Source organism: Helianthus annuus, chromosome 9 (assembly GCF_002127325.2).
Source record: "Helianthus annuus cultivar XRQ/B chromosome 9, HanXRQr2.0-SUNRISE, whole genome shotgun sequence".
Classification (NCBI taxonomy): domain Eukaryota; kingdom Viridiplantae; phylum Streptophyta; class Magnoliopsida; order Asterales; family Asteraceae; genus Helianthus; species Helianthus annuus.
In genome coordinates this window covers 22970352-22994921 of record NC_035441.2, presented here as the reverse complement: position 1 = coordinate 22994921, position 24570 = coordinate 22970352, and the positions used below count along the sequence as shown (strand labels likewise).

Here is a 24570-nt window from a genome sequence, read left to right as displayed (position 1 = left end):
GAAAGTACAACATTTCTCAAGTGATCTTTGAGTATATGAAGGAGAACTGTCAGGCTGAAGGAGACAAATACATCATGTATCCTAGATTCGTTATGATGTTGATAAATGATAAGATCAAGGATCTTCCAAAGATCAGAAGTGATGTCATGGAAGTGAGGAACATTACATATGAAAACAATTGTGAGAATCACCAAAGAGAAAGATGCAAAAACAAAGCAAATGATTTGCAGAATCAAAGATAAAAATTATGTTGCTCCTGAAAATGATAAGTGGAGGCAAGACAACAGTGACTCAGATAATGAAAATGAAAAGATGAAAGATATGGTTGAGAAGAAGACTAGGTGGTGGTGTGTGAGAGATGGAAAAGAAAGAGAACACTTAAGTCATCCCCTGCAGTTATCATTCCGAAGGATGGAGATAAGGGTACAGTGAAAGGAGGAGCCTTAAGACAGTTAGAATTTATGCTTATAAAATGTCTCTAAAAGTCTTTGTTAATGTTTGTTTTGTATGGTCTTCTGGAGAACCACAGCAGAGACTGATTGATGAAATTGTTTTGGAGCCATCTGTGGTGATTGAACAAGGAGCTGAACTTTTAAAAGAATCCTTGGAGAGCTATCTGAAAAAGAATGAAGAAGTTGCAGCACAACAAGTTCAAGGATCAAGTGCTCATGTTGAAAAAGTTACAAGAGTTGAATCAGAGATTGAAGATCTGGGAAGTTAAAGTGAAGATGATTCTGAAGAAACTCAATCTGAATCTGAATTAGATCCAACAACTCTTGGAAGGGGGAAAGCACAGCTGAAAAAGAAACCTTTAAAGAAGAAGAAAACATCAGATGAAGAAGATTCGCCTTATGTACCAGAACAGCCAAAGAAACAAGTAAAGAAACTAAAGGCAGTTCAAGCTGGTGTAATCCGAAGAAACGTTAGAGCAAAGAAAGCTGGAGCAGAACCGTCTAAAGAAAACAGAGGAAAATCAGAAAAGCATGTTCAAAAACCAAAAGAACTTGAAGTTGAAACCATAAAGAAGCCAGTAGCTGAAAAAGAAACTGGTGATGATGATTACGTAGAAATCATAAGATCAAAAGCTGCTAGTCCACGTCCTAATCCTCAAGATAAACCAGGACCGTCACATCATAAAGATCCAAAGTATGATTACATTTTCGAAGGTCTTCCAGAAGCAACAGGAATTTACACAGAAGATATGCCTGAAGAAGACTTCGACATGTTCAATGATCAAGTAGTCAAAGAGCTATTGCAGAAGGTCAACAAGCTAGAAAAAGAAAAGGCAAAAACAGAATTGGAACGCGATATTCTCAAGAAACAGGTTGACAAATTGATGAAAGCTCATGATCAAATTAGAGAAGCATTGATAGAGCAAGAAGAATCTATGAACAAAATGAAGGATGATATTCATGATAATTCTAAGATGTTTAAATTATTGATGCTTGAGATCTCGTCATTGAATGTTAAGATAAAGAATCTGGAGGATGTGAACCAAACTTTAAATCAGCTTCTCAGTGAAATGAGTGAAGCTTCGTCAAATGAAATGAAGGCGATGAAGCTAGAAATAGAAGCTATGAAGGCTGACAAAGTAGTGAAAGATGAACAATATCAGATGCTATGCGCTGTTATGGAAAGTCACTTGAAAATGAATATTCATGCTGCATTTGAAGAGATAGAAGTGAGAAAAGCAAATGAAAGAAGAATGGAGCTTGAAAGGCGTCTAGCTGAAGAAGCTACTCAAAAGAACAAAGGTGTGATTGATGAGACTCATGTAGCTAGTGGATCATCAAGCCAACCCGAAATTGGTGGTTCATCATCTCAACCAGATATAGAAATGGTTGAAGCTGAAGAAGTTCAGGAACCAGACTACATGATAGTTGGTGAGTCTTCTGAGCCTGTTGATATTGATAATATTTTTAGAAGGGTTGAGGTTATTCAGAGAAAAAGAAAGGCAAGAGAAGTGTTGCTGCTAGAATGGAAGACACAACAATTTGTGTTGGTTGGTGATGCTTATCTTGTGCCATACAATGCAAAAGAAGTGGCTCGACTTCTAAAGATTTTTAAACTGAAAAGAAAGGGAAAGATAGCTCGTGGTGAGATAGTTGATGAAGACTCTGATGAAGAGTTGTTTGGTGATGAAGAAGAGGAAGAGGAAGACAATGGTGATGATCAAATGGATGATAAGCCTGATGATGGTAGTGATAAAGATGACAAAGGAGATGATGACAATGATCAAGGTGCTTCTGGGTTATTAGTCAAAGATCCAATTGTTCAAGAAAGAATAGAAGAGCTACTGAACGACGAAATCAATGAGCAAGAGGATGACGTACAGAATGAAGCTTCATCATCTGGAAAACAACATGCTGATCAGGTACTTCTTTCAAACCCAACTGTTATTTACCTAAATGTTCCACAAGAAGGAGAGGTAGAGGTGAGAAGAACTAGCGCTGAAATGCTAGAGGAGTTGGGATTAGAAGAAGGGAAGTTCAAGTTTGATATTGAGGATGAAATTCCTCAGTCACCAGCTAAAGATTTTGAACCAAGATATGCCTTTGAAGCAGATCATTATGATGATGTAATTGTTGAAGATGCTTCAGATTCATCTGAAGATGAAGTTGATTTTCATTAAGCTATGATTAATGAGACATTTCCTTCATTTGCTGAGATGTTTAAAAACAGAAATGAAGATGAGATCAGATGAAAGATTGTTGAAAAGATCTCTACTGAGGGTGTTCCTGAAACTGTTCCTAGAGAAATATCTGCAGAAGAAAGAAAGAAATGGTTCAAGAATATGCCCAAAGAAAGTAAGACTTTCAGAGCTCTCCAGTACTTCACTCACAGTAAAAATTTGTCATGGGGAGATATTTTATCGTGGGGGTATCTTGAAGATTTGAAAGTGTATGCCATTAGGAGAGAAGAAGGAGTTCAATACTTCGACTTCTTATCTGATATTGGTTCTCTACCTTGGTGGGATGTGGATGAGTTGGTGAAGACTAAGAATATCAAACAGTTCTACTTTGGTCCTGAAGTTCGTTTACATGGTCAAGATTTGTCACACCCCCAAAATCCACACGCGGAGTATCACCGCTTGGGAGCGTGACTGACCAGGATCAAGCCACCAATCATATTGAACATGAAATTAATATCAAGTAAAATAAAAGTAAACCATCCATTCAACACGAAAGGTGTTCAAACAAAACCATAGTTTCAAAATGTAGCGGAAGCATAGTAAATAATCCAGTAGTAGTTAACAATTTTTAAGTGTCATAATAGTTCAAAAGAAAAGCCACGATCCTTGTCCACAACGACCCGCTTCTCCAGTGCAAGCTCCAAGTACCTAACGATCTGCAAGGCATGTAACAGAATGATCAACAAACTAGTTGAGCGAGTTCACAGTTAATAGTTTAGTTTGGGTAATAATGCGTTCGTTCAATTAAGTCTCATATCGTATCAGTTCCATCGCGGCCTCACAGGCATGTGTGCGAAGATTAGGTTCATTAGTTCGCGACCGTAGTCTTTACCGACCAGGGTGTGTGCGAAGGCAATTGATCAGTTCGTTCGCGACCATAGTCTTTACCGACCAGGGTGTGTGCGAAGGCAGTTGAGTAGTTCGTTCGCGACCATAGTCTTTACCAACCAGGGTGTGTGCGAAGGCAGTTCGACAAGTATCATTTAAGCATGCACAACAATCATCCAACCCATTCCCACCCTGGGAACCCATGCCTTGGCTGTGTGAACTCACCTTGGTTTGCTCGGTATGCTAGGTTATGCACTCACAAGTAATTAATCACGTCCTATTGTATGCACGTATAACAAATCAGTCCATGTTCGAAATGATACGCATGCACTTTAATGTTCACATAACAGTCAGTTTGCATATTGGCACAACACGTATTGTTTCACATCAAACCATCAGCTAGTGTACACGAATACCAATGTTAACATTCATCACCAAGCATGGCATGTCAAATAAATCAAGCATACATTCAATCATTCAAAGTATGTTCATAAACATATATCTTTCGATCCACTCTTATCTTTCGACACATAAGTGATCTTTCGATACACAGTTATCACAGTTATCCTTCGGACCGAATGTTATGTTTCGAACCAGTGTCATCTTTCGGTCCATGCTATCCTTCGGTCAACACTATTATGGTTCGGTCAAAGTTATCCTTCGGTCAACACTACTATGGTTCGAAGGACAAGTATCTTTCGGTCACAACTATGTTTCGAATAACTACCATCTTTCGATGAATATCAGTTACGGAATATCAGTTACGTTTTCTCACAGTTTCCAAGTTTTCCAAACTGATTATCAATTAACACAAATTTCACAAATCAGCTAACATCAACCAGATCAAACAAGCATGATTCCCATGTTTATCAAGAACCCTAATCCGAATAACAAGATCATTCAAACTATCCAATTTACACATAGGTGCCGACTACATAAACATGTTCGATTACAATATTCGGCCGATTATGAACCTGATTAACATAAACATCTTAACAACTATGACAATTCAATTCGTATATTATCCAATCATCGTGCAAATAATGTCCGGTTCTAACAACATATCGCAATACTAACATACATATCCGGTTATCATAGCCGATCCACAAAACATTATCATTGAACACCATCAAAACAGATCCGACTAACATATTAACAATATATTGCAAGACAATTTATTAATCATGAAATCAAAGCATCATAGACAACATCACACACTAACCGGAAATCTGGATTACGGAATGAAATCCTTCGAACAGAGAGTAGGTCTGCTATATGCCGTCACACTCGCACACAATGGAACTAGGGTTTTTGAAACTACTGCCGGTTTACATGCATCACGTATATAAATCGTTTCACAGGAATGGACCAAGCCCATTAGAAAGGCTGGGCCGAAAGATATCGAAGGATAGGGTCCCTGGTCGAAGGATATGTTTCGAGATCCTTCGGACCGAAAGCTGATCCTTCGAATCGAAGGATATGTTTCGAGATCCTTCGAACTGTGGGTCATGTTTCGTGGTCTAGATTAAGTGTTTTAATAATAATTCTAACATTATTTTCTACCACAGCAAGTAATCACATATAGGCAAAAATGACAATACGTTTCATTAAAACACAACTCGTACAATTTCAAGTCCACAATCCAAACAACTAAACAGTCAAAGTCAACGCGCATTTAATGCGAAAGTGAAAGTCAGAAACTCGAGTTGTCACATTATCCCCAACTTAAAAGAAATTTCGTCCCGAAATTTGGTACGCACTCACTGAGGAAGCTAGGTAAGTTACATCGTTCACTGGTTTTCCTGGGGTGTCACATCATCCCCCCGTTGATTTGGAATTTCGTCCCGAAATTCAGTAGTAGTAGCTTCAGCCTCAGAAGTGGATGCATTGGTTTCGAATAACTGGGGATACTTTTCTTTCATCTGATCTTCGCGTTCCCAGGTATACTCTGGACCACGCTGGGAGTTCCAACGAACTCGGACAAGAGGGATTCTCTTGTGTTTGAGGACCTTAACATCCCGGTCCGTGATTTCAACTGGTTCCTCGACGAACTGCAACCGCTCGTCGATAGTGAGTTCCTTAAAAGGAACTATAAGGGTCTCATCTGACAGGCACTTCTTCAGATTTGACACGTGAAATACATTGTGAACTGCACCGAGTTCAGCTGGTAGGTTTAATCTGTAGGCTACTTTGCCAATCTTTTCTAAGATTTCAAATGGTCCGACGTACCGCGGATTCAGTTTGCCTCTTTTACCAAATCGAACCACACCCTTCCAAGGTGAAACCTTCAATAAAACCCGGTCCCCGACCTCAAATTCCAATGGCTTTCTACGCTTGTCCGCGTAGGCTTTCTGACGGTCGCGTGCTGCCGCCATGCGTTGCCGTATCTGTGCTATCTTTTCTGTGGCGTCCACTACAATGTCTGGACCCGTAATTTGACTATCCCCCACCTCTGCCCAACAGAGAGGTGACCGGCATTTACGTCCGTACAATGCCTCGAATGGAGCGGCTTGAATGCTGGTATGGTAACTGTTATTGTATGAAAACTCCACCAAAGGGAGGTGTTTTTCCCAGCCGTTGTCGAAGTCTATAACGCATGCCCGAAGCATGTCTTCTAGAGTTTGAATCGTGCGCTCAGACTGCCCATCCGTCTGAGGGTGATAGGCTGTGCTCATGTCTAACCGTGAGCCGAAGGATTTGTGCATCGCTTGCCAAAGCTCTGACGTGAATCGTGCATCGCGATCCGAGATAATGGAAGTGGGCACTCCGTGCCTCGAAACAACTTCTTTAAGATAGACGTCTGCTAGGGTAGAAAACTTATCCGTTTCTTTGATAGCCAAGAAGTGAGCAGACTTTGTGAGTCGATCAACGATTACCCAAATAGTGTCATTCCCACGCTGGGATCTAGGTAGGCCTGTCACAAAATCCATGGAAATTTCTTCCCATTTCCACTGCGGTATCTTGGGCTGCTGAAGTAGACCAGCTGGTTTCTGATATTCAACCTTGACTCTCGCACAGGTTAAGCATTTGCCAACATAGGTGGCGATGTGGGCCTTCATACTAGGCCACCAATAAGTAGTACTGATGTCGTGGTACATTTTATCCGACCCTGGATGTACCGAATAGCGAGACTTGTGAGCTTCATCCATTACAAGTTCGCGTAAACCGCCATAAAGTGGGACCCAAATACGCCCCGTTACATAGTAGGCACCGTCTTCCTTTTGTTCCAGGCGTTGCCTTGAGCCGCGTAAGGCTTCAGCTTTGACGTTTTCGGGTTTCAGTGCTTCTAACTGAGCAGCTCGTATCTGTGCAGGAAGACTGGACTGAATAGTAAGCTGTAGCGCTCGCACGCGCTTAGGTAGAGTGTCTTTCCGACTGAGGGCATCAGCCACAACATTGGCCTTGCCTGGATGATACTTGATGGCGCATTCGTAGTCGTTCAGAAGTTCAACCCATCTCCGTTGACGCATATTCAAATCCTTTTGCTTAAGAATATGCTCGAGACTCCTGTGATCGGTGTAAATCGTGCACCTGGTACCGTACAGGTAGTGTCGCCATATCTTAAGCGCGAAAACAACAGCTCCCAGCTCTAAATCGTGCGTCGTGTAGTTCCGTTCATGAACCTTGAGTTGCCGAGAAGCGTAGGCTATCACTTTATCACGTTGCATCAACACACATCCAAGACCCTGTATCGATGCGTCACAATAAACCACGAAGTCATCCGTGCCCTCTGGCAATGAGAGAATAGGTGCGCTGCAAAGCCTATCTTTTAAGTACTGAAAAGCGGTCTCTTGCGTATTACCCCATCTGTAAACGACACCTTTCTGTGTTAACATAGTGAGCGGCTGCGCGATCTTTGAGAAGTCTTTAATAAATCGCCTGTAGTAACCCGCCAAACCCAAGAATTGGCGTATTTCAGTCGGTGTACGCGGTGCTGGCCAGTTTCTGATCGAATCAACCTTGGATGGATCGACATGAATCCCATCCTTGTTTACCACATGGCCTAAGAAGTGGACTTCACGAAGCCAGAAGTCGCATTTTGAAAACTTTGCGTACAGTTGCTCCTTTCGAAGAAGTTCCAAGATAAGGCGTAAGTGCTGCTCGTGCTCCTCCTGACTCTTGGAGTAAATCAGGATGTCGTCGATGAAGACAATGACGAACTTGTCTAGATAGGGTTTACACACCCTGTTCATAAGATCCATGAAGACTGCTGGCGCGTTCGTAAGCCCGAATGGCATGACAAGAAACTCGTAATGACCGTAGCGAGTTCTGAAAGCGGTTTTGGAGACGTCCTCATCCCGGACTCTCAGCTGATGATACCCTGACCTTAAATCAATCTTGGAATAGTAACACGACCCTTGCAACTGGTCGAATAGATCATCTATGCGCGGAAGAGGATAACGGTTCTTCACCGTCACCTTATTGAGTTCGCGGTAGTCGATGCACATCCTGAACGTACCGTCTTTCTTCTTTACAAATAACACTGGAGCTCCCCAAGGCGAAGAGCTTGGACGAATAAAGCCCTTTTCCAAGAGCTCTTGTAGCTGCTTCGACAGTTCTTCCAGTTCGGTTGGAGCTAAACGATACGGTGCGCGGGCTATTGGTGCTGCTCCAGGAGCTAACTCAATCTGAAACTCGACTTGACGATGAGGAGGTAAACCAGGTAAATCTTCAGGAAACACTTGAGGAAAATCACGCACAACTGGTATATCCTCCAGCTTCCTTTCCTTTGCTGATGCGTCAGTGACAAGTGCCAGAATGGCAGTATGTCCCTTTCGTAAACATTTCTGCGCCTTTAAGTAAGAGATGATGCCAACCACAGCACCACTCTTGTCACCTTGTACTTCGAGAGGTTCTTGACTGGAGCGAGGAATACGAATAACTTTTTCCTTGCATAAGATCTCCGCATGATGTTGGGATAACCAATCCATACCGATGACGACGTCGAAACTACCCAAAACTATGGGTATGAGATCAATCGAGAAAGTCTGACCCGCTAGAACAATACTACAACCCTTGACTACCTGTGCGGCTTCTACACTTTTACCATTGGCTAGTTCTACGACGTGTTTGGTGTCTAGGGGTGTTGGTGTACGTTTTAATAATTTACTCATTTTCAATGACATATAGCTTGTATCAGCACCCGAATCAAATAAGACAGTAACATAAATATCGTCGAGAAGAAACTTACCCATAACCACATTGGGATCATTCACTGCATCTCCTCGACCCAACACAAAAGCACGACCACGAGCTTCATTGTCGTTGTTGTTGTTGTTTCCCCCGTTGTTGTTGTTACCATTACCCTGATTGTTGTTATTTCCGTTGCCCTGGTTGTTGTTGTTGTTGTTGCGATTCTGGTTCAACTGAGGGCAATCGCGCTTGTAATGACCTTCAGCCCCACACTGGAAACATCCCCGATTTCCACGCTGTGGCTGCTGCTGCTGATTCTGTGGAGCTGGCGGTGGGAGTTGCTGGTTCTGGTTCACTGGTCGCGCGCTTCTACAATCTTTGGCCTCATGGCCCATCTTGTGGCATCTTTGACAGCGATCTTTCCGACACCTTCCACTGTGGTGTTTGTTGCACCTGTTGCACCACGGATGATTTCCCTGATAACCACGTTGTCCCTGACTTCCCGATGATTGCTGACTCGGACTCTGGTAATCGTTGGTGCGACGTTGCTGAGTTTGGGACTGAGCAGACACCGATCCCCTGCTGGAATCCCCATCCCATTTTCTCTTGTTGTCGCTGGGTGTAGCAGAAGTAGCAGCTGGAGTGACTGTAGCAGTAGCGCCGACACGCTTTGGCAGTTTATTCTGATCCACTGCCTGATCGGTGATGCGATGAGCGAGACGCTGTATTTCCTGGATATTGTTGAGATTAGCCGAGGTAACGTGGCTCTGTATTTCTGGTGCCAAACCTTTGAGATACAACTCAATACGCTTGTATGGAGGGTCCACCATAGTTGGACATAACACAGCCAACTCATTCGATCTCTTGGTGTAAGCTTCGATTTCCGAACCAACCATTTTCAAGTTATACAACTCGTCCTCCAACTTGTGAATGTCTTCTCTAGTGCAGTATTCCCTCTTGATCAGTTCTTTGAATTCATTCCAGGGTGTGGCGTTAGCAGCTGCCAACCCTAAGATCTGCACTTGTGCGTTCCACCAAGTGAGCGCAATCCCTTCAAGTGTGCCAGTGGCGAACTTCACCCTGCGAGCCTCAGGGCATTCACACATTTCGAAAACCGACTCGAGCTTTTCAAACCAGTGGAGGAGTCCAACTGCTCCCTCCGTGCCACTGAACGAGCTAGGACGACATTCCATGAAATTCTTGAAGGTGCACCCAGGCTGTTGCTGAGCGGGTTGACCTATTGTGTACGAATAGGGCAAAGTTAAGTACGAGAATTAATGTAGGATCTAAAGATCCTAGTGTCTATACTGCAGGGTATACTACCTGCTTGGGCGGCTGCAACTGCCGCAGCAACGAGAGCCTCTAGCTGGGCTTGAGTCATGGTAATTCGTGCGGCCATTGATCTTCACATCAAAGGCAACATAAGTGAGAAAGGTTCGCGAATAGTGCGATGACAGAAGAGTGTAAGCACATAAGTATTCTCATGCAATGACAAGTTGTGAGCAAGGTAATGTAAGCATACTACGAGCAAAGTTCTATGCAAATTCTAGCAATGTAGGCAATAAACATAAACCTTATTACCTAGGAAGTTGAGTCTTGCACGTGGAGCGAAGCGTCGTTGTGGATCGTTGAGAGCACTGTTCTGGTTATAGTCTGGTTTTAATAAAAACGTTTTTCCATATTAAAACCAAGTTCTCTATAACCAATGGCTCTGATACCAATCTGTCACACCCCCAAAATCCACACGCGGAGTATCACCGCTTGGGAGCGTGACTGACCAGGATCAAGCCACCAATCATATTGAACATGAAATTAATATCAAGTAAAATAAAAGTAAACCATCCATTCAACACGAAAGGTGTTCAAACAAAACCATAGTTTCAAAATGTAGCGGAAGCATAGTAAATAATCCAGTAGTAGTTAACAATTTTTAAGTGTCATAATAGTTCAAAAGAAAAGCCACGATCCTTGTCCACAACGACCCGCTTCTCCAGTGCAAGCTCCAAGTACCTAACGATCTGCAAGGCATGTAACAGAATGATCAACAAACTAGTTGAGCGAGTTCACAGTTAATAGTTTAGTTTGGGTAATAATGCGTTCGTTCAATTAAGTCTCATATCGTATCAGTTCCATCGCGGCCTCACAGGCATGTGTGCGAAGATTAGGTTCATTAGTTCGCGACCGTAGTCTTTACCGACCAGGGTGTGTGCGAAGGCAATTGATCAGTTCGTTCGCGACCATAGTCTTTACCGACCAGGGTGTGTGCGAAGGCAGTTGAGTAGTTCGTTCGCGACCATAGTCTTTACCAACCAGGGTGTGTGCGAAGGCAGTTCGACAAGTATCATTTAAGCATGCACAACAATCATCCAACCCATTCCCACCCTGGGAACCCATGCCTTGGCTGTGTGAACTCACCTTGGTTTGCTCGGTATGCTAGGTTATGCACTCACAAGTAATTAATCACGTCCTATTGTATGCACGTATAACAAATCAGTCCATGTTCGAAATGATACGCATGCACTTTAATGTTCACATAACAGTCAGTTTGCATATTGGCACAACACGTATTGTTTCACATCAAACCATCAGCTAGTGTACACGAATACCAATGTTAACATTCATCACCAAGCATGGCATGTCAAATAAATCAAGCATACATTCAATCATTCAAAGTATGTTCATAAACATATATCTTTCGATCCACTCTTATCTTTCGACACATAAGTGATCTTTCGATACACAGTTATCACAGTTATCCTTCGGACCGAATGTTATGTTTCGAACCAGTGTCATCTTTCGGTCCATGCTATCCTTCGGTCAACACTATTATGGTTCGGTCAAAGTTATCCTTCGGTCAACACTACTATGGTTCGAAGGACAAGTATCTTTCGGTCACAACTATGTTTCGAATAACTACCATCTTTCGATGAATATCAGTTACGGAATATCAGTTACGTTTTCTCACAGTTTCCAAGTTTTCCAAACTGATTATCAATTAACACAAATTTCACAAATCAGCTAACATCAACCAGATCAAACAAGCATGATTCCCATGTTTATCAAGAACCCTAATCCGAATAACAAGATCATTCAAACTATCCAATTTACACATAGGTGCCGACTACATAAACATGTTCGATTACAATATTCGGCCGATTATGAACCTGATTAACATAAACATCTTAACAACTATGACAATTCAATTCGTATATTATCCAATCATCGTGCAAATAATGTCCGGTTCTAACAACATATCGCAATACTAACATACATATCCGGTTATCATAGCCGATCCACAAAACATTATCATTGAACACCATCAAAACAGATCCGACTAACATATTAACAATATATTGCAAGACAATTTATTAATCATGAAATCAAAGCATCATAGACAACATCACACACTAACCGGAAATCTGGATTACGGAATGAAATCCTTCGAACAGAGAGTAGGTCTGCTATATGCCGTCACACTCGCACACAATGGAACTAGGGTTTTTGAAACTACTGCCGGTTTACATGCATCACGTATATAAATCGTTTCACAGGAATGGGCCAAGCCCATTAGAAAGGCTGGGCCGAAAGATATCGAAGGATAGGGTCCCTGGTCGAAGGATATGTTTCGAGATCCTTCGGACCGAAAGCTGATCCTTCGAATCGAAGGATATGTTTCGAGATCCTTCGAACTGTGGGTCATGTTTCGTGGTCTAGATTAAGTGTTTTAATAATAATTCTAACATTATTTTCTACCACAGCAAGTAATCACATATAGGCAAAAATGACAATACGTTTCATTAAAACACAACTCGTACAATTTCAAGTCCACAATCCAAACAACTAAACAGTCAAAGTCAACGCGCATTTAATGCGAAAGTGAAAGTCAGAAACTCGAGTTGTCACAAGATTTGTGGAACTACATCAAGTTGCAAGCAAAAAATGGTTATCCTGATTGCAAACCACAATATCCGAAGCAGATTGTAAGAATCTTGGAAAACGGAGAAAAGGATATAACTCTGGATGTAAAGCTGCCCAAGTGTTTGAAGAATATGCCTCTTAGAGCCATCGAACAAGACTTTCATGATACATTTCAAGGTTGGTTTTACAATGAAACAACGGCTGAGGCAGTGATATCTCTTTTTGACAAGTCCACCGGAGAATCTAGAAGAATCAGTATATTGGATGTGACAACCCGAATTTTCGAGGTAGTGTTATTTTGTCTAGTAAATCTGATTTCTCTTTATTCTTTTTTGTTCCTTATGTGGTAAATCTTTAAACGCTCCTAGCCGTGATAAACGGGTCTAATGTAAAACGTATCGTATCGGGGTAGGTTGAGTGTGTAGTTGGGCTATCCCTAGTGGCTAATTGTTAAAGTTTGGGCGGCACTTGATAGGGGCCGCATACCCTCACCTCGGCCCACACACATGCCAGGCCCGAAGTGCTCGAGTCCAACCTCCATGGGTTTCGCATACTATTAAGTTTAGGACACAATCATATTTTGTTTTGGAATAACCATAACAACCCTAGACTCCTCCAATCCCTTGCATATTTGACGGCAACCTTACCCCCTCTTGAGATCGGAGCAATTTCCATCTTATTCATCTCGGACGTGTTTGATCAACTGTTAATCAAGTAACTAATCTTACCGAGCAAACCAAGGTGAGTTCACACTTTCTACAAGGCATGGGATTCCCAAGGGTTGGGAATGGGTAAAGGATTTAAACTAAAACTGCGTGATATCCTGGTTTGGAACACGTACACACCCTCTGTATTGAAGGGTGACAACATGTGATAAGGAATTAACTTGGAACCTACGTAATCTCCTGGTTTGGGTATTTCGTACACACCCTCTTTATTGAAGGGTGACAACACGGATACTAGACCAAAACTCTCTATCATGAAGTCCCTCCTTTTTATATCAACTTACTCGTCGGGCCAATGGCGAGCGGGTCATTAGTTAGATAGCGCTATTTAGGTTTGACAAGCCTCACACCGTGCCGCAGAGGACAGGCGTGAACTAATGGATCTGGGCACTAGTCAATGCTGTTAGACATTGACGTCAGGGCACCAACTTACTTTAGTCAGTGGTCGATATGGTAAACGGGTCTAGTGGTTAACATGGGGAAGCCCCCACCAACTATGGATATGTTTGGGAAACAGGGTAAACGGATTAACTTACAACTTACAAATGAACTCCTGGTTTTGAAACAACTTAATAATGAACACCAACTGTGAACTCGCTCAACTTTGTTGTTGACTCGTTGTTACATGCCTTGTAGGTCGTTAGGTATTTCCGGAGCTTGCACGAGGAGGCGTGGACGTTGTGGGACATGGACTGTTGAGTTCCATGTTAAACTTATGAACTTTTAACTTATGCTTTGGGTTTTAAACTTTATGCTTCCGCTGATAACTTTAACTTGGTTAAATTGTTTTGACACCAATTATATTGATTGGATTGGACTTTTATTTACTTAATTTATATTGTTCAATATGATTGGTGGCTGGATCCTGGTCGGCCACGCCTCCATGCGGTGATACTCCGCTTCTGGATTTTGGGGGTGTGACAGATTGGTATCAGAGCCACTGGTTATAGTGAAATTGGTTTTAATAAAGGGAAAAGGTTTTTATTAAAATCAGACTATAACCTGTACAGTGCTCAACGATCCACAACGACGCTTCGCTCCACGTGCAAGGCTCAACACTCTAGGTGGTATGATTTGAGTTTATATTGCCTACTTGCTAGATTACTTTTGCATGATGTGTTGTTAATTGTATGTTTATTTAGCATAGTAGCATGCGGTCTATTAGCCTTGATGCGTTCTTTATGACACCCAATCGTTTACTTGCAATTTGACAAGTGGTGGTCAAATTCTTTTCTGTTCCCTTGTCACCCCACTGCGATGACTGTCTATGTGTTCTATGTGACACCCCAGGAAAACCAAGAAACCACACAACCAAACTAGCTTCCTCAGCGGCCACGTGCTAAATTTCGGGACGAAATTTCTTTCAAGTTGGGGATGATGTGACAACCCGTAACTTCGAGGTAAAAACTCATTGATTTCGTTTTTATAAATCAAACCTTATGCTTATTTAATTTGGTGAGTTAACCAAATCCTTACCGGGCGGTACCGACCTGAACCGTTTGAACCGAAGCACATGTCTCGCTTTTCGATCCAACCCACTCGTGCAACTCCAAACTTATGACGCCAAACCATAGCTTGATTATTATACACTATATTAGTTAAATAACTATGTTTTTATTATTAGTTTATGATAAGTAAAAATAATAAATAATAATAAACCAAAACGAATTGTGCCCCACTTAGGATTGGCTCACATCCTCCCACTTTTGATCTTCGGCCCATTCCTCCCCAAATACGCCAAACTCTATCTCTTTATATTAGGTAAACTTGTTGCATGATAGAACTATCACCTCCCAACCCTAATTTCGATACCAGACGAAACCATTCTCCCCTCCCCCTCCTACTTTCCATCGACAACAAAGTGAGCCAAGGAGGTTATTCAAGTTCCCGGTTCCAGTTAGCGATCCACCTCCTCTCGGTGCCCTCTCTCTTGCACACTAGTTTTCCCTCTAATCTCCCTCATTCAGGTTAGTTCGTACTCGCTTTATTTCGGTTTATAGTTCTCGTATACGCGGCTGCGTTTCCTGTTTTACATGAGATCTAGATGTTTATATGAGGGCTATTCGTAAGCTAGGAAGGCTAGAAATCGTGTTTAATGGCTGATGTGATCGTATAGGCGTTTATTTGTTGTCGATTTCGGGTGGAAACTCTTTGCTACGTAACTGTGTTTATGCATACTCATAATGATTATGAAGTTCTACGTTGATACGTGTAGTTTGTGGTCGCATGATCGTGTACGGGTGTAGGTGCATATACGTAGATGAAACTATGACTATATATGGTTCATGAAACAGGTATAGTTGTGTGTAGGTGATTGTATGTATGTATACCTTTTAATATGATTGTGTTAGTTTATGTGATTTCTTGTTAGGTTGCAAAAGTGTATGAAATATTGAACAGAGAATGGATATTGGTTATAACAACTGTGATAGTGATGTGGAATAACAATTAAACATGCTTAGTTCTCTTTGATAAACATAATCTGGTGATAGTGATATTGTGTATATGATAATATTGATCCTTATGATTTCATGATCATAACAAACTGTTTGATTAATCTAGACGGATTACGAGTAATTCCGGGCCTAGTGTAATATCATGTGTGAAAGAAATAACTCACTGAATGATGTGACTTGCCGATTAATATGAATGTTTGAATCTAAAGCTTAGCAATAGATGAGGATACTACATGAATTAAACTAGATGATGATGTATGAATATTGATTATTAATTACATGAGGGTATAGATGTTAATTTGCCTGAGAATGTGCATAACGAATGATTGGAGAGTGTACAACTGATTATTTGAATGTTTTGATGCTAAAATCTCATGAAGTGTACAACTGTATATGCTGATAGTACAAACTGGTTTTACGTATTGAATGTTTAAGGAATAATAACTGTTATGTGCTTGTTTTGAACCTTGTCCTCGTTAAACAAATGAATGACTGGGCTAATGGATGTAAATTTTGTAATGAATGGATCGGTCTTGGGGGTGTGTGCCAGTTGGTAACCACTGTTACTTAAATTAAAATAATGATTCCGTGTTACCCATTGTTAATATTTAAAAGGTAATTGAGGTAATAGATTTGATTATGATAGGTAATGGTGAAACTGTTTGAAATATTAAAGTTGGGGGGTTATGACTTTATAATTGACATGATCGGAATTAGTGGGAAATTTGGGTCGAACAAAACAGAAAATAAATGGTTATAATTATAAGTTATAATTGAAGGATTAGTTATGTTTATGTTTGATTAATCGCCATTTGGGCTGCACAGTTAAACGAGCGTTTAGTGGGCCAAGTTGATTGGGCCACGTCTATTCACGAAACCGGGTCGCCCACTTTATTTGAAACCGCACACTTAAATTGTGATTATGAGATGTTGAACGTGATGTATTGGATATGTAATGGCTCTCGTGTTAAATAGGAAACATCTAAATATGTTATGATTGTTACACGATTCCTAGGTACTATGTGTTATTCATTGGTGAATGTGACCGTATTTGAATATGAGCCTAATGATTAAATGGAATAATAGGGTGTGACCAGTTTAATAACTAAAACAAGTGAAATATTCTGCCGAGCAAATCAAGGTGAGTTCATTGCATCTCTCTAAGCATGCGTCCCGGCGGTTTGGGACAACTGGTAAACATTTGGAAGGGAAACTCTGGGTAAACGATTAACTGGGATAATGGTTATTGTACAATGGATTGATCATTACCAATGCTCGGTTAGGGGCATTGGGGTTGTTAAGGGACACACTCCCCAGATACATATGGGCATATTCCCTAGGGTATCTAGCATGAGCAACATTGTATCGCAGCGTTAAATCGCATTAACATACATATGGTAACATAACTTGTTAACAAAACCTTGAACTCACCAGCGTAGTCTGACACACTTGTTTACATGCTTGTAGGTAATTATTGAAGGAACTTGGGAGCTTGCCGTCTGATGCTGCTGGAGTGGTTGTGGTCATGATAAACAATTACATTGATTTGGTTTCGATACATTTACACACTTATACATTTATGCTTCCGCTCAATACTTTGGTTTTGGTTTAACCTTTCAAACGATACATTTCTTTTAATTGGGTATTTCAATACGTTATAACTTGTGTTTGATATGATTGGTGGCTCTTTGTTGGATCGTTGCACCTCCGATAGGGACATGCCCTAGGTGGTTATTTGGGGGTGTGACATTCTATCTATTCGTACGTTTGTCTCGACATGACATCGCCATCTGACCCTCCGTACCTTCGGTTTGCACGTCAGCATTCATGAAGACCAGACCTGGCTCAAACGAACTTGGGTTTAGGAGAACTATACCTACGCATCCCTGTTGACAAACCTTATCACCTTCGCCAGTCATCGTCACAAGAAACGAAGCAACCACAGTTACACGCGTTCGTTGTTTTGCAACTCGCTACCTTACCCACCAAACTCTGTTTTGGACAAATGATACACTCACGCGACCACGATGCAAGAACTTCCCTTTTTGTGCCATGCCGCCATGCACCACGACTGGAAATTAATTCTAGACAACAGATTAGCTGGTCGAATCCTTTGGTTATTGATGGACCCCTGTTTTCGCTCGATTCTTCGTATGAACCTCATTAATTCCCAGTTTCTTCGATTGGCAACTGATTTAACGAAACGTCAACAACCATACCACGATCTTCACTGATCACAAGACTACCTTATTACCCTGTTGGATGGTTTATTCTTATTCTACTTGATTAGCCCTCACGTAGACCCAACTTAGCGAATGGATGCCATTAGTGGTGAGATAGTCTTCAGGACATTTGGGGATAGAGATGTGGATCAGTCAACCTACCGGCAAAAACGATAAATTATACGTTTACGTGACCCACCTTACACCACAAGAGATGTACTTTAATGTCAGGATAGTTTTTCTTACATATGCGGAATCTTTGCACTAGCTCTTGCCCCAACACGTGAATATTGATTAATGATATGTCCAATTTCTACCATTGGCATAGATCAATCCATCACTCTCTTACCTCAATGACATTACGTTCTCACTACTCCATGCTGAGATACTGACACGAACACGCTCTAGTTTAGAGAAAGTGGAGGGCTTGACTTTCTATCATTGGTGATCATTCCTCGAAACCTTGAGGGTGCCGGTGTATTGTTGATACGACCATACACCCTTGAACACGTTTTCACGTCTTTCCTTTGGAACTTCACGACTACACAGACGTACTTTGGATTCATTCGCATGACCCAAGGAACTTCCCTTAACTTGGTTGCATACTTGATGAATCGCTAACACACCTAAGTTCATGGATTCAGGTGATTTATTCCTCCTTCGCATGTGGGCGAGCCCAACGACTTTTGATGAAAGTCTCAGTGAATCCTAACTCTACACACTTTTACGACAACCATGCTGCTATGTTGAATTCTTATTCTGATTGGTTTGACCCCGTGACAGTTATATTCGATGAACGGCATACTTTATCCTAACTATACCCAGCTTGCGTATAGCCAGCCGTACTTTCGACATCAGGTAAACCCCTGCTACGGATTATTAAACTCTTATTCATCGATTGCGGATACCCTCTCTCATGTTTCCCCACCTATACACGTTATACTTTTGTGCCCTGCGATCTTAAAAGTGTTCCCCGCGGACACTCGCTTGGACAAGTCACACTCTATGAACGTTACTCAATTAGCATTGGGCCATAAACATGCTGATACCCCCGGTACTTTTTCTTGATCTTGATACAGCCAATATGGACCGTCAGACACGATAGATATGTCCCTTTTTTTCTTTGACGACATCCGACTCCACTTGAAGAACTAGTAAGGATCCGAGAGACACCCGCACCTTACCATGGAGCTCCTACGACACAGACAACCTCGCATTAAGTCTCCAACGTACGACTTTCTTGATTGTATGCTCAAACCCTCGTAACTTTAAAGCTTGCTCAGGAATCCGCATTATGTTGGACCTTTTGAAATCACTGAGAGAATCAGCAAAGTGATGTATAGACTGAATCTGCCGAAGAGCTCGGTGGTGTTCACAACGCATCCCATGTGTCAAATGAGACCCTCATTGTTCCTTTTCATGGAACTCACTATCGACGACCAGTTGCGGTTCGTCGAGGGACCGGTGGAATTTATGGATCGGGAAATCAAGACTCTTAAACGAACCAAAGTACCTATTTTTCGAGTTCGTTGGAACTACCATCGTGGTCCAAGGTTCGCTTGGGAACGAGAAGACCAGATGAAACACAAGTAGCTCTAGTTGTTCCAGGAAAGTGAAACCACTACTAAGGCTGAAGCCACTGCGGAATTTCGGGACAAAATTCCAAACCAACGGGGGGATGATGTGACACCCCAGGAAAACCAGGAAACCACGCAACCTAACTCGCTTCCTCATTAACTACGTGCTAAATTTCGGTATGGAATTTCTTTCAACTTGGGGGAATTTTCGAGGTAGTGTTATTTTGTCTAGTAAATCTGATTTCTCTTTATTCTTTTTCGTTCCTTATGTGATAAATCTTTAAACGCTCCTAGCCGTGATAAACGGGTCTAGTGTTAAACGTATCGTATCGGGGTAGGTTGAGTGTGTAGTTGGGCTATCCCTAGTGGCTAATTGTTAAAGTTTGGGCGGCACTTGATAGGGGCCGCATACCTTCACCTCGGCCCACACACATGCCAGGCCCGAAGTGCTCGAGTCCAACCTCCATGGGTTTCGCATACTATTAAGTTTAGGACGCAATCATATTTTGTTTTGGAATAACCATAAGAACCCTAGACTCCTCCAATCCCTTGCATATTTGACGACAACCTTACCCCCTCTTGAGATCGGAGCAATTTCCATCTTATTCATCTCGGACGTGTTTGATCAACTGTTAATCAAGTAACTAATCTTACCGAGCAAACCAAGGTGAGTTCACACTTTCTACAAGGCATGGGATTCCTAGGGTTTGGGAATGGGTAAAGGATTTAAACTAAAACAGCGTGATATCCTGGTTTGGAACACGTACACACCCTCTGTATTGAAGGGTGACAACATGTGATAAGCAATTAACTTGGAACCTACGTAATCTCCTGGTTTGGGGATTTCGTACACACCCTCTTTATTGAAGGGTGACAACACGGATACTAGATCAAAACTCTCTATCATGAAGTCCCTCCTTTTTATATCGACTTAATCGCCGGGCCAATGGCGAGCGGGTCTTTAGTTAGATAGCGCTATTTAGGTTTGACAAGCCTCACACCGTGCCGCAGAGGACGGGCGTGAACTAATGGATCTGGGCACTATTCAATGATGTTAGACATTGACGTCAGGGCACCAACTTACTTTAGTCAGTGGTCGGTATGGTAAACGGGTCTAGCGGTTAACATGGGGAAGCCCCCACCAACTATGGATATGTTTGGGAAACAGGGTAAAGGGATTAACTTACAACTTACAAATGAACTCCTGGTTTTGAAACAACTTAATAATGAACACCAACTATGAACTCGCTCAACTTTGTTGTTGACTCGTTGTTACATGCCTTGTAGGTCGTTAGGTATTTCAGGAGCTTGTACGAGGAGGCGTGGACGTTATGGGACATGGACTGTTGAGTTCCATGTTAAACTTATGAACTTTTAACTTATGTTTTGGGTTTTAAACTTTATGCTTCCGCTGATAACTTTAACTTGGTTAAATTCTTTTGACACCAATTGATTGGATTGGACTTTTATTTACTTAATTTATATTGTTCAATATGATTGGTGGCTGGATCCTGGTCAGTCACGCGTCCATGCGGTGATACTCCGCTTGTGGATTTTGGGGGTGTGACATTGGATCCTATGTGGCTTGTTAACTGCTCAAAGAAAGACATTAATTGCTTATTTCTTAACAAGATTGTCTATGAGAAGAGAGATAAAGCTCAAGCAATGCAGTATCAATCGATAGTGGATGTTTGCTTCGCACAAGACATCAATTCTGGTAGATATTGGAAGAGTAAATGGAGAAACATTGAAATTGATGAGTTCTTGAAGAGGTATAAGCGAAGTCAAAGATCAAAGGAGATAGCAAAAAGAGCTGCTGAGCTAGGAAGAAGAAAAATGGGGTATGTGCCACCAAAAGATCAGACGCTAATTGAATCTGAAGAGAACAAGATTCCAAAATGGGATCGAAAGCGTGATGGTGACCCAGATTACAGGAAATCGTGGTTAACTGAGGGCAGACACAAGAGGCAAAGAATGTTAGAGGAAATAGAAGAAAAGAGGAGGCAGAAAGCCAGAGAAAGAAGACGGAACAGAAAGAACTGAAGACTATGCTGGAAGGAACTACAGCTACATCCGAGGGGGAGTCTGTTAGTACAATAACGTCTGTTGCTTACGTCAGCATGTAGTCATGTTTTGTATATTGTATGAATAGTTTATGTTTGTATGTATGTCTGTAAAGCAAGTCAGGATATGGTACGTTATTTTGTTAAGTGCTGACCGATCGGCTAGCCCAGCCGACAGACAGACCAATCGATCGATCAGGCCAACCGATCGAACAGCATGTTCGATCGGACAGCAGGTCAGCCGATCGGCTAGCCCAGTCGATCGGCCAACACTCTCTCTATCCTGACTATGCCTATATATAGCTGTTCGATCAGTTCATTTGTAACTTTTGACACTTTTACTCTCTGGCTAACTCATGTCCGTCTGAACTCTCTAAGGAGCTTGTACACTTTCATATTCAAGTAATAGAAGATCAGACAGTAATTCAGAGTTGAATTTGTTCTCGTATATCTGTTGTGTGATTACATGAATTCCGCGCATTAATCATATCCGAATCAACTTAGTTTCCCAAGAAGAAGATCCCATCCGAGGGACCAACAGAAGCAAACAAGAAAGCTTATTATGGTATCATTGATCAAGATGATGAAAAAGTTGCAGAAGGTTTCAGTTGGGATAAATATAGTCCACCCAATTCAAAAACAGTTGCATTAATCGCACAGATAATTCAAGAACCAGATTTGATGAAAGAATCGATGAAAGTGTTTGTTGATGATGACAAGAATCGAGATGAAGAATCTAGTTCTTCAGATGATAGCTCGGAAAAACCAATAGTTTTTGATCAATCATCAACTGATGACAGTAGTGATGATGAGGAAGAAATGCATATTAATATTGCAAAAACACATTTATCTCTTGAAAGTTTTCAATTTTATTTTGCAGATAGAATTGAGAAGCTAAAGGAGAAGCGAGCTGCAAAGAATTAGAAAGAAGTTAAAGTCGCTGAGAAGACGGTTGAAGTTGAGAAAGTTAATGAAGTGGAGAAGATAATCGAAGTAGAAAAGATTGTTGAAATTATCAAACCATGTTTAAAGTGTTTAGAATCATGTAAGCAGCACGAAGAGAAAAATGAGATGCTGTGTGAGTTGAACAAGATGAAAGAGAAATTACTGTTCGATCTCAACTATGTAAAAGAATCATATGATGTATTGAACAGAACAACGACTGGTCTTCAAAAGACAAATTCTGAAAGAGAAGATGCGTTGATTATGATGAATGCGCTGATAATGTCAAAACAGAAAGCCATAAATTTTTACATTGAAGAAAGTGCAAAGTGGAAGCAAGAGTTGGAAACGGAAAAGATAGAGAATGAAAGAATCAGACGGTTGTTACAAAGTTATTCTAGTTCTGATTATTTGATTGATCAAATTTATCCAATTGTTGCAGGTTTGGAAGCATTTCAAGATGAGAAGCCAAAGGAGAAGAAGGATACTGGTAAGAAACAAAGTCTCAGTTACAACAAGTGTCCACCTCCGATTTGGGAAGGTTATTCGCCTAGAAAACCGAATGAGGAACAAGTCAAAAAGGCTGTCGATATAAAGTTAAAATCCAAAACAACTGATGATTTACTAGACAATATTGATGTCACATTCACATCATCTGACACTGATCATCAGTCTGTGTTAATAAAGAAAGTGGTCGATCAGGTGTTGGATAAAGATGAGGAGTCGGAGTCAAAGTCTGAGTCTGGAAGTTCGAGTTTGTCAGTCAACAGTCCAAAATCGTCGGTTAAACGGGTCTACAGCAAAGAATTTTTGCTATCAAAATCAAATTTGAATGACGAAACATTCGAAGTTGCATATACTTTGATTGGTTCTGACAAATTATATTCTGACAAAGAATTTCCAATAAGAAGTGTTCAAATTGAAAAGATCAAAAAGGTTTTCAAATTAACAGAAATTAATATTTCTGAAATAAAAGATGCAAATCTTAATGAAAAACCTAAAAAGTACACTTTAAGAGTTCAACAAAGATTAAACAAGAAAAAAAAGGTTACAATTCTGGTTCTGGTTTTCAAAAGAAATCAAACCATAATGGTAATTACAAAAAGAAAGGATTGGGTTTTATTCCACCCGAAAATCATAAAAATGAGGAGTTTTCTAACATAAAAACAAAATTTTTTTCAGGGACAAGTTGTGAAGAGGAATTGATGTGTGTAAAATGCAACATATAAATCACATCAATTAAGGCATAAAACTAACCCTTTTTAAGTATTAATGTTGGAAAAAAAAGTGTTTCTGTCTTCCTTTTGTATTTTCAGGATGAAATGAGCTCAAATTCACAAAAGAAGCAAAAAGACAACTAATTCTAGCATAAATACAAGAAAAGGAATAAAAGTAGACTGCCCGGACCCTCAACGGCATCCTCCAAAGCAAAGAAGAGAAAACAGAAGCCGAACACGCCCCGTGCTCAGCCAGCACGGGGCCGTGCCCAAGAAGCAGCATAAAAGACAAACTTATAGAAGCTTCCATTGCCCACCACGGGGCCGTGTCCGGTGAGCACGGGGGCTGGTGAAAGTACAGCAGGCGCATTAATTGTAATTGCGAATTACAATTAATGAGGAGAGAGAGTGTCAGACGGGCACGGGGGCGTGTCCAGCGGACACGGGGCCGTGCCCAGCCTTCTGTTCAGCCTATAAATAGGGGTGCTTGGCTTCATTCCATCTCATCCCTTGGCACACCACCTCTCTCACACTTCATCCACCACCCACCACCACCATAACACCATCATCCACCACCATCATCCATTGTCCATCGTAGAGTGTGTGAGTCAAGTGTTTAGTATAATACTTTTTATTTTTAATCTTTTGCACTTTTGATTTGGTTTTGTATTAATGACTTTAATAACTAGTTGCTTATGTTGAAGGTGATCTTTCCTTATCGTTTCTCTGTGGTGTCTTGGCATTATTTTACTGTCTATATAAAATAAAAGATTTTCACCATTCATATCTCCACGGTC

At 41.2% G+C, this 24570-nt stretch overlaps 1 protein-coding gene across 1 annotated transcript; it reads left to right on the top strand.

Moving 5' to 3' along the window:
• The first annotated feature begins 472 nt into the window (after positions 1 to 472).
• Positions 473 to 2632, top strand: LOC110875356 (eukaryotic translation initiation factor 5B-like). The gene is made up of 2 exons (XM_022123553.1): positions 473 to 716; positions 765 to 2632. Exons 1-2 carry the CDS (start codon positions 473 to 475, stop codon positions 2630 to 2632), a joined length of 2112 nt encoding a protein of 703 aa, XP_021979245.1.
• Positions 2633 to 24570: the final 21938 nt, after the last annotated feature.

Bases quoted from the DNA above. Each gene is read 5' to 3' on its own strand.
- LOC110875356 (XM_022123553.1), top strand. From the start codon at position 473: ATGTCTCTAAAAGTCTTTGTTAATGTTTGTTTTGTATGGTCTTCTGGA. The intron at 717-764 runs GTTAAAGTGAAG...AATCTGAATTAG, and splicing joins AGAGATTGAAGATCTGGGAA to ATCCAACAACTCTTGGAAGG.